We start from the raw sequence: 18546 nt of genomic DNA, 5'->3' as shown, positions 1-18546 counted from the left end.
AAGAAGGCTGTGCTATTACCTTCATTAACAAGCACCTACTGTCAACTAATCACACATGAGGCAGACTGTTTGGAAATCTACTATGACAAATCTTAGTCCCAGTTCAGCAGCTGGATACTACTTAGCAGTAATTTAGCTAGGAGACACATTCAGCATTAAGGACCGAACACAGTTGTAAGAGACATTTTCATAGAATCACAGACTGGTTTGCGTTGGAAGGGACCTTAAAGCTCATCCAGTTCCAACCTCCCTGCCCCAGGCAGGGACACCTTCCACTAGAGCAGGTTGCTCAAATCCCTGTCCAACCTGGCCTTGAACACTGCCAGGGGTGGGGCAGCCACAGCTTCTCTGGGCAACCTGTGCCAGTGCCTCACCACCCTCACAGTAAAGTATTTTTCTTCCTAATATCCAATCTAAATCTCCTGTCAGCCATTCCTCCATGTCCTGGCCCTCATGCCCTTGTAAAATGTCTCTCTGTACATTTCTTGTAGACCCCCTTTAGGTACTGGAAGCTGCTTTAAGGTCTCCCCAGAGCCTTCTCCAGGCTCAACAAGCCCAACTCTCTCATCCTGTCTTCATAGGAGAGGGGCTCCAGCCTTTTAATCTTCATGTCCCTCCTCTGGACTTGCTCTAACACTACCTTTTAGAGCTACCTACCACTAGACTTAGAAAATACATAGTATGGGTTAGCCTATCTTTACAAATTCTATAAATCCAAATTAAATTCCTTTTGCTAAAAATTATATTGTCTGTATTTTGGTAACAAAGCTTTAGTAGTAAGCATACTTTTTAAATTCATGATGTTTAAAAGCATATCTTTCTCACTGAAAGAAGAGCTGAAAGAAGCAAAGTTTCCCTTCTGAGAACTTTTATATCATACAGGAAAGTCAAATGTTTTGTTGTTTTTTTTTTTAAATCTGAGATACAAAAGTATTTCCTCAAAAGACAACTATTCAGTGCCAACACCAAATCCACAATATTGCTTTAAGTACAATACCATGTTTTAGGTAAAACTATCCCAAGGCAAAGCCTGATTTTTACATTTCTTTTTCTCATAAATTAACAAAGAGTCAAGAAACAGAAATTCCTCTCAAAATCAGAAACCCAAAAGTGAGAAAATCCATCCATGACTTCAAGCCCAGCAATTCCTACAAGAAACAGGATGATTTAGTAAAGCTTTAGTTGAAAAACAGTATTTTTATACTGGCTTAATAAACATGACCTCTGAGAAAACGTCTCTGCCCAAAGAAGGGGTCTCACATGCAATTTCTTATTTCAGAAACACTGGCAAGACTGGTAGAAGGAAATAATGCAGTTAAACCTCAAGGTGCTGTAATACTGCATTGAAAGATACCTGTATAGTAACAGGATGAAAATCTCTTCTACCAATTTGTCACTACAACACACACAGCTTGTAAGCAGCTGCAACAGCTGAGGCTAGAGATTTGGGTTTTTGAAGCTACTTTCCTTTTTGCAAAGTAAGTGGTTAAGTAAATCGCTTCCTGTTTTCTTGGTATTTTAAATACTTCACACGACAAATGAAAAAGCAGTAACGTGCCATGGTATGTTGTATTTGGACACTTACATTGACACAAAACTGAAAGAATTTAATCAGAGCGCAGATGTATTCCCAATATATTAACTGCAATAAAGTTCCATAATCAAGTATTCAGCACTTGTAACACTGATTCTCAGTTAAAATTATTAGGTATTACAGGTTTAGGATGTATTTATATATACACAGTTTCTGTCAAAGAAGGGAAATTATAGAATCTCAATCCAATTATGAAGAAAATAAGCCTAGAATTTAGAATAATTAAACCCAGCTAAAGCACCAGTATAAAAAAGTATCTTAACTAGTACTGACAATGAATGGTTAAATTCAACTATGTAGGCGATGCAGAAATTAATATGAACATTGCTTCATTTGTGTTAACTTTTCTGCTATTAAGTTGGCTCTAAACTAAAATTCAGTAGTAGCAGTAGCATCATTTCACAAACTTCTTTGGACTTCCATGGGAAATACAGTCACTTTAATCCTTGCATACTTTACCTTTTCAACTTCTAAGTCCAAAGCATGAGTAATTTACTCAGGTGCGTAAAGGTCTGCAGTAGCCACAGAACCCCATAATTCAGTAGGCACAGAAAACAGGCATTTATTGCATAAAGGCATCCACAACTTACTAGACAGCTGGGAAACCAGCAAGCACTAGCAGTTTCACAAAGTCTAAGCCTGATTTCCTTTTTAAATTCTGTTCAAGTTCTAACATGGAGATTTTAATCATGCAAACACAATACCCTAAACTAACATGATATTCTTCAACATAAAAATACCTCAAGGAAACAAACAAACAAAAAAAATAACACCTATTTCCATCATGTTGGATCTGAATTAAAATGTGTTAATAAATCAGTTAAAACCAAGCACTTTTGTCTAGTGAGAGTTCTGGAAAATAACTTTTCTAACTAGCTGTTGCTTACTTTGCTATGGTGAATAACCCATGAGTGTGTTTAGGTAAACTAACTACTCTAAAACCCAGCAAATGAAACCTAGGGCTTATATTATTATGGAGCAGAAATGTGAAACTTCAATTCAGAGGTAGGTACAAGTTAAGTCTTTGTGTTTTATAAGAGGCCTTGAGATTTATGGGAAGTACAGCATGTTTGTTTTGGGTTTGGTTTGTTTGTTTTTTAGCTGGCTGTGAGATATAGCTCTTTTTCAAGTTTCAAAATCTGCAAACTAGAACAGCTTCAGTGTTACGTGCTGCTCTTTAAAAGAAAAAAGAAATAACCAATACTTGGTCAAATGGAGATGAGAATATCTATCACCAACCTTCCAGCCTTCACTGGTCAAGTGATCCCATTCAGTCTTCCTGAGCTAGGAAGCAAAAAAGCCTGAAGTTCTCTTAAGTTTTTCAGTAGTACACTACATATTCATTATATTGACACTGTAGTAAGAGCACTTATGTCAGTACTTTATTGTTCACGTTAATGAGTATTCTCAGAAATGTACATACCACCATAGGGGAACATCTGATGTTAGTCTTTCTGCACTCACCCAACTCTAGGCATAATGTGAAAAGACCATTAACAGACTCTGTAAAATCGTTTGTTAAAGATTAAATGGGAATGCTTATTCATTTACTCAAATTATCAAATAGGACAATTTATAACTGCTGAGGAATACTTCTTGCTTACAGAAATCCTTCTTAGGGTAAACCCCATTTTACTAAGTGCTCATCCCAAGTATTACTGTGTTACTATGGCAAATAAATAAAACTCTTATTTCAAGCAGAAGGCTCCAAATTTGCTTTGGGACCAAGAATCACTTTGCTCTAAGCAAGATTTCTGCTTTTAGAAGTTATTTCATGGTGGGAATATTTTGTCACATTTGACACTAAAGTGTAGCCACTCTGGTAGGCACTGCTTTTCCCAGAGGAAGTCTGCTCTTTTAGCTGAGCAAGAGATGACAGGCAGGTCAATATAAATTAGTCTCATTTTCTGTTTATCTGGAAGTAATTCCAGTTGAGTAGAGATCAGTTGTAATAGCAGATCGATTTTTTGTGTTTTGAAAAGGTGAAGTACTGTAGTATCAGCATCCTTTACCAAGCAATACAAGCGCAGGTGGGTTACTTGTACACAACAGAAATGTGACTGCTATCAACTTTCGCTGCCAGTGAGTGTTCTGTTAGACTACGTCTATAATTCTGTATGTGAGAGTTTCTAACGTCTCATTTATGGTACCCCATCACCTCCTCCATCTCTACTTTCAATCAATTCATGTTTCTTCTTTTGCCTTATTGCCAAGCATCGTGCAATGCCCAGTGCACCTCCTTTTAAAAAACGTACGAAGTTGTCTCCCACCAGAGGGCCTAAAGCAAAGAGGTTGGCTTCTTTAGTGCATTCATAAGTGTATGGATCAATTTCTATAGGATTCCCCTTGCATGTGATGGGCTGATTAGAGTGATGACCTATACTATGTCCTTGGTCCTTAAGAAAGAAAAGATTTGGGTGAGAACCTATTAGAACTAAGGCTACAGAAAACTTCAAAATTTTCTTCAGTCCACAGGCACTCTGAAGAACGCACTTCATTTCAGGCTTGAAGGAAAGTACGTTGTGCTCAGGAAAACTAGTGTAAGCAGAATGTAGATTAGAGTCCACAGTATGGGACTGAGTACACATCATATGATAGACCTTATGGTATTCAGGGTAAAGCTTTTTAGGTAACTGTTTGAAAATTAGACTTGTATCTGTAACTCTTCTACGAAACACATGGATTACTGGGATGTTGTTGTTGTAGGCACACAGTACTGCATCGGCTGCTGTAAGTCCAGCACCCACAATTAGCACAGGGTCTGGTTTCCCACGGAGCTTTCCTTTGCTGATAGCAGCTCCAAAGTCAGACATAGAATGAAGCACAAAAGGAAAGTCTTCTCCTTCAACTTGTAGTCGGCCAGGAGAATCAAAGGTTCCTGTGGCAAGGGCCACATTCTCAGCAAAGAGGCAGAAGGGCACGTGAGAACCATCTGCTGCTCGCTGATAACCTCTGACTTCCCAGTTTCTCTTAATCAGTGATTTCTGTCCATCTTCCATTTCCAAATGCTGTGTTGAAATATTTTCATTTAGTTGAGTTCTATCTTCATCATCCTTTCCTCGGTAAAGCCGGGATACTGATGTTATGTAAACGTTGTCTCTGAAACTCTTTTGGAGGCCCATGACTTTAACGTAGTGCTTATAATAACAAGCTATTTCCTCTGGCATTACTCGATCACTGTTTATATTTCTGAAACAAAATTGAATGGTTCCAGTTAATATATAGACCTTACCAGTAACCTGAATATCACACATGACATACCACAAGACAGTCAAATTTAAGAGAACTGAATCTACTCAGTGTAACTGACACTGACCTTAGTATCTTTAAACACATTCATTTTCTTTGCTGTCTTGACTCCTGATATACAAGACAAGCTAACTTTTTTTTTTAATAGCGGTAATTATCTACAATGTGAAGTGCTAAACTTGTACTCAGAATACACTGACTTAGGATATGAGTAATTAAATACCATAGTAATTGTTGAGTGTTAACTTTCAAACTCTAGATTTGATACAGTACTTGAGTAAAGTATTCTTCATCAAACTTTGTAGAAGACCTCTCCCTTGGACACAGGTAAGGCCACTAAGTATCAAATTAAGTTCCACTTCACAGGAATGAACAAAGCAAGTATGACACAGAACCTTAATGCAACGACACAAACAGGGTTATGATGTCCAAATGTCTGATAAAAAAACATTTTTGCACTGCAGTCCTGGTATTACATCTATACTTCTCTTAAGTTTACTGCATTATCATTTATAAATGAAGCTGAAAATGTAATTATTTTGAACAGGTGCACGAATTTTGCCTTTAGAAGTATGCTCTAGGAATAAGGGAAAAGAAACTTCAGGTTTGCCATTGAATTATTCTTAACTGTATATTTACAAGAAATCGGGTGACTCATTCTCATGGATTAAAAAGGTAAATGTATGTGCTTTTAAATGTTCAGGTTACTACTATGAAATCCTGATGAGGTTTATATTGAAGAGGATAATGTGACAGTGTCACATCTGTTAATATGAAATTTAGGAAACTATTTCATGTGACTTGAAGTTTTCATTATCATCAATACTTTTAAATATATTTTTTAATTGTAGTTATCACAAGGCAGCATTTCTGGGTTTAGTATTGTTGAAAGATGTAATATAAACAAATTAGCTTCAGATAATAAGCAGCTTATGGGATTTCAGTTGATAAGGAGGCAAGATTACTGTGGTTATCCAAGAAAGCTGTTACAGAACGAGGTATGGTTTCTTCACTGTCAGTGGTTTCCTGAAATGGTAACAGTCTGCCATTAAAGACATACACCCAAGTAATTCTACTTCTTTTGCCATATATGGTACAAGAACAACTTCCTTTAATTTTACTAGAACCAAGTCAGAAAAATTAAAATTTCAGAAAAAGCTTATGTAGTGTTCCTAGGTTCATCTGCTGACAGACCTTTATGAACTAATTGTGTAAGTGAAGTAAAAACAGTGAGCTTGTACAAGGCAGCAATTTTTGTTCTCTATTTTTTCCAGTAAACTTACTACTGGAAAATAACATTGGGAAATACTGAATTATACTCTTAAAATATAGACAGCCGCATTTCAGATGCTGCAGCTTTGCCTTTTCAGTATTTGTAAAAGCAAATACTGAAATACACAACCTTCCTAAATTATAAGAAAGCTAGTGTGCACAGCAGCTTAAGTTGCCTACATGTTGAAAGAGGAACTTTCAACACTTCAGTTGATTTTAAATTCTTTCCTCAATCTTCCCTCAGCTGTGACCAAAACTGCTTAGAGTAACAGGGCACTGCCTTCTAGTATGTAGGATTTTACGCAAAAGCAAATGTGGATGCACTCAAAGCAATTACTCTGGCTGACCATTGTCCAATTTTTTTCCATTGGAGTACACACAGCAGAATAATTTTCAGTGCCATCAGGCAAAGTAATAAACAAAACAAGAAGCTCTTTTGTGAACAATGAAGTCTGAATCATAGAATCATAGAATAGTTAGGGTTGGAAAGGACCTTAAGATCATCTAGTTACAAACCCCCTGCCATGGGCAGATCTGTTCCAGTTCTCAAAATAACATTTGGATTCTCAGAGTAACTAGATTTCCCAAACACATTATGCAATATCTTTACCTGCGTTTGTTAGCTGCCCACTCCTTAAAGCTAAGGCCAGGCAATTCCATCCAGTCTCCAAAACTGATTGTTAGCATAGAGCCTTCCATGGACTGTGGAGAAAAAGATGCGTGACCAGATACACTTCAACAGATATATTTATGCAGAACACAGTGAAGTTCACCTCATTATCCTCATCTGGAGCAATAAAATACCAGACCATAACACAATACCAGGACATGACATGAGTGCTGATTAACTGTTTTCATGTTACAGTTAGGTACTATTTTAATGAGCACCTACACAACCTAATAAAGCAGAAGGTGAAGAGAGAACAAGTAAAAGGGAAACTAAAACCAAGTTATTTAAAGTACAAAACAGGAAGAAAGTGTGAAACCAACAGCATATGAACACATTAAGATTTAATATTTTGTGTAAAAGCACATAGAAACAATGCAGACAAGAGACAAAAGTCATAGAAAATATTCTTCGTTATAATTCATTAAGTTTAAGCTAATAAAAAAAAAACACATAAGACAGCAGTCATGGTTACAAATCTCCAAATGAAGGACAACTTTTTCCTTCCCTTCTCCTCTCCCTAACATATTTTGGCTTCAATTACTGAGCAGTTGAAATTGCATTTGCCATTATCATCTAAACCAGCCTTCGATACCAAGAAAAAAACCCAAACCACAAAATTACCAAGTTACCATAGAAGTGATATGAAATTTTTACTCACATGCCACGCCCCTCCAGGTGGTCCTTTACCAAGCACTATATGGGGAATGTAGTTATGTTGCTCTAGCTTCCAGTGTAAAACAGGTGGGTAGTCATATCCAAAGTCAGCATCAGGATGAAGCAACGTATCAAAAAGCACTGCCACTGGGTTTGAAGAGCGTCCTTCAAGACCTTCAGACAGGTATTCCAGATCCTAGAGTACAAAAAAGTGGTATGTTTATACAACTTCTCCTGTTCATGTTATTCTGATGCACATGTCATAGTTTAAGCCCAGAAGTTGAATTTCAACAAAAATCCACAATTGAAGTTGCATTTTAAGTTGAGGTAAGTATTTCACGTAGAGATTCAAACAAAACACTTTTCAGAATTAACTGATTCAGTTTTTCTATAACTGTAAATAATACATTTCACTCATTTAAAAATTACATGTTAATTACACAGTAATACCAAGGCTGGTCAGTATTTGAAATTCATTGTACAAAAAGAAATACAGGAACAAATATTCAGAGATCAGAGCAACTTAGTAATATTTATGTTTATAGAGAGCACAATTCTTTTAACAAAGACTTGCTAATATTTCTAGGAGCCTCATTTTGATAAAAGCAAAACTGGTATCTAAAAACATTTAAACATCTAGTAGTAAAAGCTCCTTTGACAGCTCTTAGGTAGTTCCAACAGTAGCTTTAGTATATTTTGAAACAATAGAGGTAAGTATTACTTTTAAAAACTGATTAAAAAAAAATAGGCTTATTGTACAAAGCAGTTAATGTTGAGAACCATTTCTAGAACTTCATAAAAATGTTCACATTGCAGCATCTGTTAACCATCTCTGTTCTAAAAATTCCACAATGCAATAGCAAATATCTGAAGAGAAAAGAAAGAACTGGCCATAAAGCCACTTTTTGCTGACAAAATGTTTTGCTTCCAAAACTCGGAAAATATCAGGTGGTCGGGAGAGGATGAAGTACACAAAACATCTGTAGCCAAAAGCTGAGGCAACTTACTCTCCTACCAAATCAAATAATTGTAAAATGGTTTGGGTTGGAAAGGACCTTAAAGATTATCCAGTTCCAAACCCCTGCCATGGGCAAGGACATCTTCCACTAGACCAGGCTGCCCAAAGCCCCGTCCAACCTGGCCTTGAACACTGCCAGAGATGGGGCAGCCACAGCTTCTCTGGGCAACCTGTGCCAGTGTCTCACCATCCACATAGTAAAAAATAAACTTTGAGACTTAATGTCAACATTACATGTAAACAACACGGCACTGAAACAAACAAACAAAAACCAAAACAAACAAAAAAACCACATCAACCAAGGAAAAAAAACCCAAAACCTAAACTGTAACAAAACAAAGCCAACCCATTTCCCCACTACAACACATATGCATGTCTGTATTTCAAATTAATTAGTCACACAGGCAATACAGTTAGTGATAGCACTGTGAGTAATCATCAGTCAGGACTATAGTCAGGTGAATAGGAAATGATAACATGGCAAACAAATGGACACGTGGGAATAAAAATAACGGAGAAGATTTAACTAATCAAATCAGACAGAAAAATTGGATGCATACAAGCATAACATGCACTCACGATTGCCTCATGCTGTAACACAAACAGGAAGGATACAGACTGTTCAGAAGAGAAAAACAGATTGTGTTTATAGAGGGCATATGCCCCTAATGTTACTAATAATTAAGTTTTAATGAGAACTGTACTATTTAGGAAGATTTTAACTTTAAGTATGTGTACTCAAACTATGTTAGCAGCACGTGTTGTCTGATGATGAAGCCCAAACATCCTAGGATGTGAAAGCTGGAATTCCTGCATCAGCTACTCACTGACCAAGTGGTGCTTTAGACACTTTTGGCAAGTAAGAACACAACAAAGGGCAGTTTATAAAACAAAAACACCACAAAGAGCCCTCAAGAGCCACAAAAATAACCACAAACATAACTACATGCCCCAGGACTAGATCTAATGGTCATGAGTTGCTTCTATTTAAATTATCAGCATAACAAAGTAACTTACTAATGCACTAGAAATAAGATTGGGTAAGTAGGCTGGTTCTTCACAATGCAATCTGCAGAATTTTGGGGGTAAGTGTTCCTAAAATGCACTGCTTTTCACCTGAAGTGCCCTACATATAATTTGTTACAAGCCACAGAAGAAGGTATATACCACTCTATTTTACAGGTAGGAAAAAAAGAGGCCAAGAGAAAAACCTAGTTTTTGAGGTCATACTGTTACCAAGCTTCACTGTGGTCTAATTCTTTGTGAGTTGAGAACATTACGCTTTTTCTTATCTATGACACTACTTATGTAAGTTGTAAAAACATTTTAAACAGGATCATTAAAGAAAGTCTACTGTTTCATAATCCAGCTAGCAGAAGGAAAAGAGCTAGACAAGATGGTAACCAAAGCTTACTTGATCCACAATGGAAAGATGCCGAGCTTCTTCTAATTTTGTATGTAGAACGGGGTTTGGGTGTATAGCTTCAGGAGATAAATACGGCCTGTACCCAGAGAGCAGGTAAGAAAGACAAATTCCTGAAGGTCCATTTCCTATTAAAGAAATAAGTTACTGCTTTAGTAAAAACATCAATAAACTAACTTTTTATGTCACTAAATTAGCGGCAACAAAATCGTACTAAAGTAGTGTAACGTTATACTACCTGACTGAAAGTAGCTTATAAACTTCACAGTAAAATAAAGCCTACCATAGGAATTTCCTCCAAATAAACTGAGCAAAATCTTTCAGATAACAAAAAACATGGGACTGTTTACACCATGAAACAAAATGCATACATAGGAGTTTCATAATTTAGTATCTCAAATTCATTAAACTCGTGTGAAAAAGGTCTAATGGTAAGATCTGGTCTGCCTGTCAATCACAATGATATCTGAATATTATTGCCATCTTACAATTTTGCATTCCTATTCACACTGGGTACTTTAAAACACAGAACAGAAAGACAACCTAGAGCAAATGCCCTTCAGGTCTGCCCATAAAATAAAAAGAGGAGAGACAAGCAGAAAGCTGAAGACTGCAAGTCAGAGGAGAAGATACAGAAACAGCACAACAGCAGCATAAAAGCTGAGTGAAGACAGAGCAGATAAGTGTAAAGAACAAGAAACTCATGTGAGACCACATTTATCATTCAGCAACAATATCAATTCAAACATTTTTATACTTGTTTTAGCATTTTATAATTCATATATGTGCATTACTGCAATTTTGACAGACTAACTTATTTTCAGAATGTTATTAAAAGTGTGAAATGGATGGGACAAAAGCATTACTGTAAGGTAATTATTTCTGTTTATTTGACTAGTATTAAACAAAGTAGGGGACATTTATAACATGCAAATACAGAAATAATGTTCATGTTGCAAAGTCAGATATAGAAAGTCAGGGAAAGTTGAAGTCAGAAAAGTATGTGCTGTGATACAGAATTTAAACACATGACTATGTACTGTTATTTATATAGCTCTTCTTCCTCTGACTGAATGAAAGCACAGTATTCTCCTAATAAGGTACTATTGAGTATTTTGTCTTTGTTTTCCATCTAGAGTGGCATTTATGTGGTATTTACCACACCCCATTCAAATTCTGGGCTAAAGATATTGTTTCTAATTTATTCACAGTTTTTATGTAGCAATCATTGTTGGGTTGATAGCTCTTACCTCCTACTGTTTCAACTTCTGATCTCAAGTGTTCACCTGTCAGTTTCCTGTTTCCCCATCATCTTAGCACACACCACTTCCATCACCTTGTTAACAAACCTGCTTTTCCAATGCCCATCTCTTCTCTCTTTTCTGATTTCCCACGGTCTAAATCCTTCATCAATTTGCTGAGACCCTGCTCATTCCCAGATCTCTTTTTCCTCCTCCACCAGGCTACACTCATGACTCTGGTTCCCAGTGGCAGTATATCCCATACTTTACTACAGTGCTGTGCACATAGACTGGTCACAGCCGTGGGCTACAAGAAAATCATGTAGGCTCACTGTAGATGAGTTCTTCAAAGGCTAAGACTGCTAAGCTGTAAGAAATCTTCAATAAGCACATTTTCTCTGGTGGCCTAGAAACCAAGTAAGTATGCGAGAATGGCTCCTGCCCAACAATCTAGTTTGTGCACCCAAATATGGAGGCAAAAATAGAGGCTTTAGAGCACCTGTGTACTCCAAAGACCATAATGCATGGGAAAAAACTCTCCAGAAAGCTGTGGGTTTCTGTCATTGGGATCTTCTTCTGTAATTAAAGGTTTAAATACTGGTGGATTCTGCCTTTATTATTTCACGAATCACCTGGATTCCTATTTTGCCATTTGCAAAAAAAAACCTGTAAAGTATCTTTCAGACAGTGAAAATGCTCTTCCTTGCTCTCTCACTATTCTACCCTCCTACAAAGAGTTCAGTGTGAGACGTCTGGGTACACTTCAGCCAAAGAATTTGAAACTTAGATACAAGCCCTTCCTGTCACCCACTTGCCCCATCAGATGGATGTGAGAGAGAAGCCTAGCAATACACTGAAACCATCCTTAACAAAAATCACATGAAGTTGTGAAAACACTCTAATCACACCTATAGTTCACAAACTTCCCAGGACTGAGTAAATTCTTAACTGTTTTTAGAATTATATCTCAGCTTTTGTTTCTTTTTACAAGTGCATAGCTGGATTTTTTTTTTTTTTTTTTCCCTTCTGCGGTGCAAAGGGAGCCAGTCACAACAGAAAGAGAAAAATGTGTGCCATATCCAAGGATTCAGTGCTAAAGATAATTCCTACTGGATAAGGCTAAAAAGAGCCAAATGGGTAACAAAATTTGCCAAAACAAAGGCCAGCAAAATTACTGAGGATGGGATTATGTCAAAGTGAATTACTGTAACTGGCCACTTCCCTGGGACCATCCAGAGAACTGATCCAAATCCAGCTCCTATTCTTCCAGCAGAGTAAAGAAATTCCCTTGTCAATAATGCCCTCAAGGACACACAAGATGAAGGTTCAGCTGCAAAGTCTGCAATTAGACTTGCTATGATTTTCTCAGGAAATCCTTGTGGGGGGAGGGGGATAAGGAAATAATCTTTCTGAAATGGGAAATTTATACCTGAGTAGTTTGCTTTTTATTTACACACCCTGCCTCCAATAGTGTGAAATTATACAAGCTTTAGATATACAATCAATATACCCCCAAGCTCCATGGCCCTGTTCATTTAAGGAGCAGTTAATATTTTATTTGAAGAGTAACAGAAGCTTCTCCTTATCAACAGTAAACTAGAGTACAATCATCTTTACATTTTTGTCTAAATTTAAGCCTTGTTATTTGGATGAAAACTTTAAACATTGTGCTTACACAGTAATGATCAAAACTAGTGCAGAAGATTATAGAATCATAGAAGTTAGGGTTGGAAAGGACCTTAAGATCATCAAGTTCCAACCCCCCTGCCATGGGCAGGGACACCTCACACTAAACCATGTCATCCAAGGCTCTGTCCAACCTGGCCTTGAACACTGCCAGGGACTGGAGCATTCACAACTTACCTGGGCAACCGATTCCAGTGCCTCACCACCCTAACAGGAAAGAACTTCTTCCTTATATCCAATTTAAACTTTCCCTGTTTAAGTTTTAACCCATTACCCCTTGTCCTATCACTACAGTCCCTAATGAAGGGTCCCTCCCCAGCATCCCTATAGCCCCCCTTCAGGTACCAGAAGGCTGCTATGAGGTCTCCACGCAGCCTTCTCTCCTCCAGGCTGAACAGACTCAACTTTCTCAGCCTGTTTAGCACAGAATGCCCTCTATGATTAAGAGCTCCAGAATGAAATTCTTCAATTCCAACCCATTCAAATGAATGTACTCATTTCTTCCCAACTTCTTGAAGGCAGGTACAGCACGGAAGTTACTCAGTATTACCACATTAGCTTAGGACTCTATGCAGAACTTCAGTACAATATGCAGCACAAGCTTAGAATCAAATCTTAAATCAGGCATCATGTAAAGTAAAAGGGAATGGTAAAGTTAAAGAAAGGGAATATAAGTTATTGTTCCATCACTAAGTTAACTGCTTACACATGTGCCCTCTTTTTCTTTCTGATTAAGAAAAAATAGTACAATGAGAAGATGGGGCACTAGGAAGCTACAAGTATGTTTAATTCCAGCTATACAGGAATCACATGGACTAGAAAGAGTGTATGCGTGAGAGGATGACTATTTTTCTATTCTTCTACTACACTACTATTGAGTGATTTTAGATCCCTTTTAAGACTCTTCAGACAGCCAATGTTTTAGTGATAGCAGGCTGCCAATGGAGAAGATCATCATGTGAAGGAGTGTCTCAAGTATGTGTAAAAAAACATCTGGGGAATGTATTTATTTTTCAAGGAAAAATAGTCACAGCAGCTGTATTTGGTGTCAGCACACAGAATGGTGCTCTAGACAAAAGAGGTATGAAGCACAGGTATTTTGCATTATGCATATCTGCAAAACTAAACAGTGAAAACTGAGTCATTAACCATATGGCAAACCTGTACTAAAGTTGACAAAATGCCAGGAAACTGTTGCTCTTCAACTATAATGCAGAACTCAGCCAACGATTCACATCTGTCACATCCACGCAGGCCTATTACATGAGCACTATTTTAAGCTATCATGAAAAGAGCTTTTGAGAACAGGCACTTAAAAATACCAGTCCTTCAAATTTGTGGAGACTTACTGAGAGTACATTACACTGAAACATCATTCTCTGGAATCACTGCCTGTTTGCAGGTATAGTTAAAGCTGTTGGATTGCTGTAGTCCCATCAGCTTTGGACTAGGTTATTAAAAACCTCCTTTACTCCAGATCTTTTCTTTATCCCCTCATCAAGTCATGGCAGTAAGGAGCTGGTGACCAGCTGTTGCTGAAAAACCTTGGCCCAATAAAAATCACCCTGGCACTCTCGATTAAGCTGCATACCCAAGGAGCTTGCTTCCTCTGCTATCCGGTCATTCAATAAGATTTTACAAGTACAAGCCTTTAACTATTTAATCAAAACTACAATTTATTTTTCTAAGCAGGTTGAATTGATTTGGACTCATTCTGGAAAAGACGGGACAACAATTAGACATTAGTGATGGATGCAACAAAGAAAAAGACAATTAATGAGAGAGGTTAGCATCTAACCAACACGTAGCACACATTTTACATTCACTATTACACCTCAGTGCAAAAATCTATACTGGTACACAATCAACAACCTTCACACAAGCTGAAGTAGACACACTGCATTCATGAAACCCTAATGCGATCAACACAGTTCTTCCATTAAGGCTCACGTTATCTGCTGCCAAATAATGCAGCTCATTTTGTCAAAGCACAATTTTGAATTCAAATATAATCCAACAGCAAGTTCCTTAACATAATTTTATTAGGTAGGACTGTTAATCATGACAACTGTATTAGTCTAACATCTTCACTGTAAGGATGCTAAGCATCAGCTATTTAATGATAAAAGACTTCATGCAACAGGTCTATAAAGGCAATGACAGAGAATCTTAATATGAAAAAACTCACCTATTACCACTACAGGCAGAGTAAGGAGGGAGTCCCCAGGCAGAACAGTTTCTTCAATTAAAGGCATTCTTTTAATCTTCCTCCCGAGGCTATCACCAAAATACTGGGTGAAGGAATTCAAAAGCTGTCCTTCAGCTTCAGGGTTGCTGTAACTTCTAATTAACAAGGACAGATGGGAGGAAACTAAAATGAAACAGCTGAACTGTCAGAACATTCTTTTCAGAAGTAAAGTTGCTTTTGATGCTTTGTTATGGGATTGGCAAAACGAAGACCAACACAGATATGCTTCCATTCAACCTACAAAATTTTACTTTTCAGCACAGTTTTTCTATCAGAAGATCTTTTAAAAGTCTATTTTCCCCTAGGAAGTCTACAGAAGGATAACAGTAACAGTCTTTTCTATCAGAAGATTTTTTTAAAACTCTATTTTCTCCTAGGAAGTCTACAGAAGGATAACAGTAAGGCACAGATGGCTCTGCAGAGATGCAGATTTCTAATTTTGGTTTATACAAAGCCAAATTATAACCAACAAGCATTATTTTGATCCCCCACACAGAACTCATTCCTCATTATCCTTATCAGAAGAGGACAGATACACACCACCTAGCCAATTAACATCCTTAAAGCCAGCCAAAGGCCGAAGGAGCAGCTAAGGTACCACAGCAGCCGCTCTCATCCCTTCCTTACTGCTGAGCAACACAGAGGACCTCACCTCAACAAATTTCTGCTTGGGTAGAAGTGAGGCTTGTTAAAACTGGCAGCAGAGTGAAGATGGAGAAAAGTGTGATCCCTGTAAGCCGCAGACACAGCTAATTTTACCACTGTTAAAAACCCCCTTTTTCTAAATGGAACTGCCATGCAGCCAGGTCAGCTATTGCACAGCAGACTGCTTTCACCCCGAGTAATTTTCTTCAATTTCTCAGTCGTTTCTCTGCAGCTTCTGCTTAGGTTTCTCTCACAACTATTCACCAACTAAACGTGCTTCTAGACTAGGAAGACTTGTTTTATCTTGTTTGCTGTTTAATTATTTAGGAGCCCTTTCTGAAGCCTTTCAAGGTCATTGAAGAAGTATGCACTATCAGTTTAGCTAGAAAGGCACAGGCAAATTAAAGATCATCTATAACTAGCAGTTATTTTAGTGAGTCTTCAAAAAAAGACTTAACTTTTTAATTAAAAGTAACCCAATCAACTGATTTAAATTTCCTCTTACAACACAATTTTAATTATTAATAAATAAAAGTACTCTTACTTGTTGCCTAAGACTCTCTGTATCTTAAAGCTATTCTGGTACTTTAGGAATTATTTTTTACTCAGGACCGAAAGCATACGATGCTGATCCAATTCCCACAGCCTTCAAGAAGCCGCGTACACTACGTGCTGCTGCAACTCTCACAGCACTGAAGGTTCTGCTATGTATTTCAACAGCCTTTCCTCAATGGGGAAGTTGGAAGCAAACTAGAGTCAAAGCTGTACAGTAATAACAGCACTAGCAGACACTGTTATACACCTCTCTGGTGGTTACTTCCTTGTTAAAAAGGGTGGAGAGCTATTCTAAGGTTGTATTTATTTCAGAAAGCAAGAACTGGATATGTGTATGCCTTGTACTACAACAAGGAAAGTTTGCAAATTACATGCTTACTGTTTGAGTACCACCGCACATTAGCACTTCGTGATCCTGGAGGCGCATAAAATACAACCGTGTGAGTTAGATTAACGCAAGAAGGCACAGCAAGAGGATACCTAATTATCACACTGCTTTTTTCACCTCCATTTTTAGGTTGGCACAAGTAGACTACATTATTCTCCAGAATTTGCTCAAAGTTAACTAAGGCAATACTACCCTATGCTTTGCAAAAGACAGGATTAAAGGAAGTAAGTTTGTTTTAGGGTGGTCTTGCTGTGCTAGTTGGAAGATACAAATCAAATGAAACATCCCAAAGCTTCTTTTCAGGGGTATCTGCACAGTGCTGTAGGCTACAGAAGAATCTTTAACAATAAAAATGTTGCTTTTGTACAGTTCAGATGGTGTATCACAAACTACCCAACTGTTTCTGGGCAGAATATAATTTTGCATAGAAATACTCGCATACAACAGTTTCCCAGCTACTGCACATGCAAAGCAGATGAAGGGCTGTTGTCAGGAGCACATTCTTCCTCTGCAGGAAGAATATACCAAAACTCACGAAGATCTTAAGTTAGGGGCCACCATCTTCCTAGCCTCTGAACAGCACTGAAAGCCACCAAATACCAGAAGTTCTTATATTGATAAAAACTCAGGGTAGACAGCTTTGCAGTGGAGGGGATTTGGTAAAGATGACTACAGCTCTGGTCCTGCAGAGATGCAAGTGGGCACAAAGATGAGTCAGTCCCAAAGCTAGTGCTTAGCTTATGCTGGTCATACCAAATAACCTCCAGAATTAGGTTCTGTCAAACACCTAGATTCTAAGCACGTCAACAGGAAACTCGTTATATAAAAGGAATTTATATTTGGTCTCAAGTTGACGCTCTGGGAAGCAAAGCTGCCAGGCAGTTAGGGATTTTTTAAGTAATGCAGAAAAGCAATGCCCCGTCAGGACCGGGCTCTCAGAAGTGCAATGTTACCAACCCCAAGGCGAAACGCAGCATCACCAAGCGCCGGCTCGTTCCCCGCTGCGCCTCCGTGCTGCCCAAGGTCACACCGCGCCTTCCCGGGCGACACCTCCATCCCCTCGCCGCCGGCCCAGCGCCTCTACCCACCGGCCCGGCCCGGCCCGACGCAGAGTAGGGGCCGGGGACCGTCGCCGCCACCGCCGCCGCCACCACGCTGCGGCCATGCGGAGGCCTCAGCACTGGAGCCGTGCCTGCCCTCCGCGCTCGCCAGTGCCCCCTTCCTCCCCGGCACCGCCCCCCCTGCCCTCTCACTCCACTCCTGACTCACGGACCGCTCTTCTGCGCCGCCTCACCTGAAGTGACCGGCCAAGGAGCAGCGGCAGCACCACACGGGCATGGGGAGCGCCAGCGGGGCCCAGCGATGAGGCTGCGGGGAGACGCCGCACCGCGGCTCTCGCTCCTCCTCCTCCTCTCGCCTCCGCCGCTGCCGCCGCCACAGTAAGGCCCGCGCAGCGCCGTCCCTCCTCCCCGTTCACATGCGGCAGCGGGTCACACGCGGGAGGAGGGGCCGCGCCAGCACCGGGAGGGAGCGAGGGAGGGTGGTGTGAGGAGGGGAGGGTATCGCTTCCTCCTCCCGGTAGGCCGGTGTGGGAAGGCAGCGCCGCGCAGGGCTCCACAGAGGGGTATGGGATGCATTGTCCCCCCCCTCCCGGGGAAGGCGGGGAGGGGACAGAAGATGAGCCGCGGCCTGGCACCGACGCGGCGGCTGGGAGACACCTCGTTTTGTAGGGGGTGAGCGGGGCGGTGGCAGGAGGGGCCGCCTTCCCTCCCCTCATACAAACACCTCAGAGAAACGCGGGGCCCGTGGTCACACAGACCTTGCCGCCGCCAGCCGAGGCACACCTGCGGCCTTGACCGTGCCTTTCCGTGGCGTGGCGTGGCGTGGCGTGGCGGGAGGGGGC

At 39.6% G+C, this 18546-nt stretch overlaps 1 protein-coding gene across 2 annotated transcripts; it reads right to left on the bottom strand.

The window, feature by feature from the left end:
- Window positions 1–2954: 2954 nt before the first annotated feature.
- OSGIN2 (oxidative stress induced growth inhibitor family member 2) lies at window positions 2955–18212 on the bottom strand. Of its 2 annotated transcripts, none has more exons than XM_057402967.1 (6): window positions 17938–18212; window positions 14996–15178; window positions 9872–10008; window positions 7444–7635; window positions 6726–6817; window positions 2955–4783 (listed from the first exon to the last, which is right to left on the bottom strand). In XM_057402967.1, the coding sequence occupies exons 2-6, from the start codon at window positions 15060–15062 to the stop codon at window positions 3736–3738; spliced, it is 1536 nt and encodes a 511-aa protein (XP_057258950.1). In that variant the 5' UTR covers window positions 15063–15178; window positions 17938–18212; the 3' UTR covers window positions 2955–3735. The 2 variants fall into 2 exon arrangements, with proteins under 2 accessions (XP_057258950.1, XP_057258949.1); XM_057402966.1 differs by having other exon boundaries at window positions 14996–15150; window positions 17938–18211.
- Between the last annotated feature and the right edge of the window lie 334 nt (window positions 18213–18546).

This window comes from Pezoporus wallicus, unplaced genomic scaffold, assembly GCF_028554395.1.
Source record: "Pezoporus wallicus isolate ANWC-B61680 ecotype Strahan unplaced genomic scaffold, APGP_CSIRO_Pwel_v1 contig_2456, whole genome shotgun sequence".
Classification (NCBI taxonomy): Eukaryota; Metazoa; Chordata; class Aves; order Psittaciformes; family Psittacidae; genus Pezoporus; species Pezoporus wallicus.
This window is presented reverse-complemented; position numbering and strand designations above follow the sequence as displayed.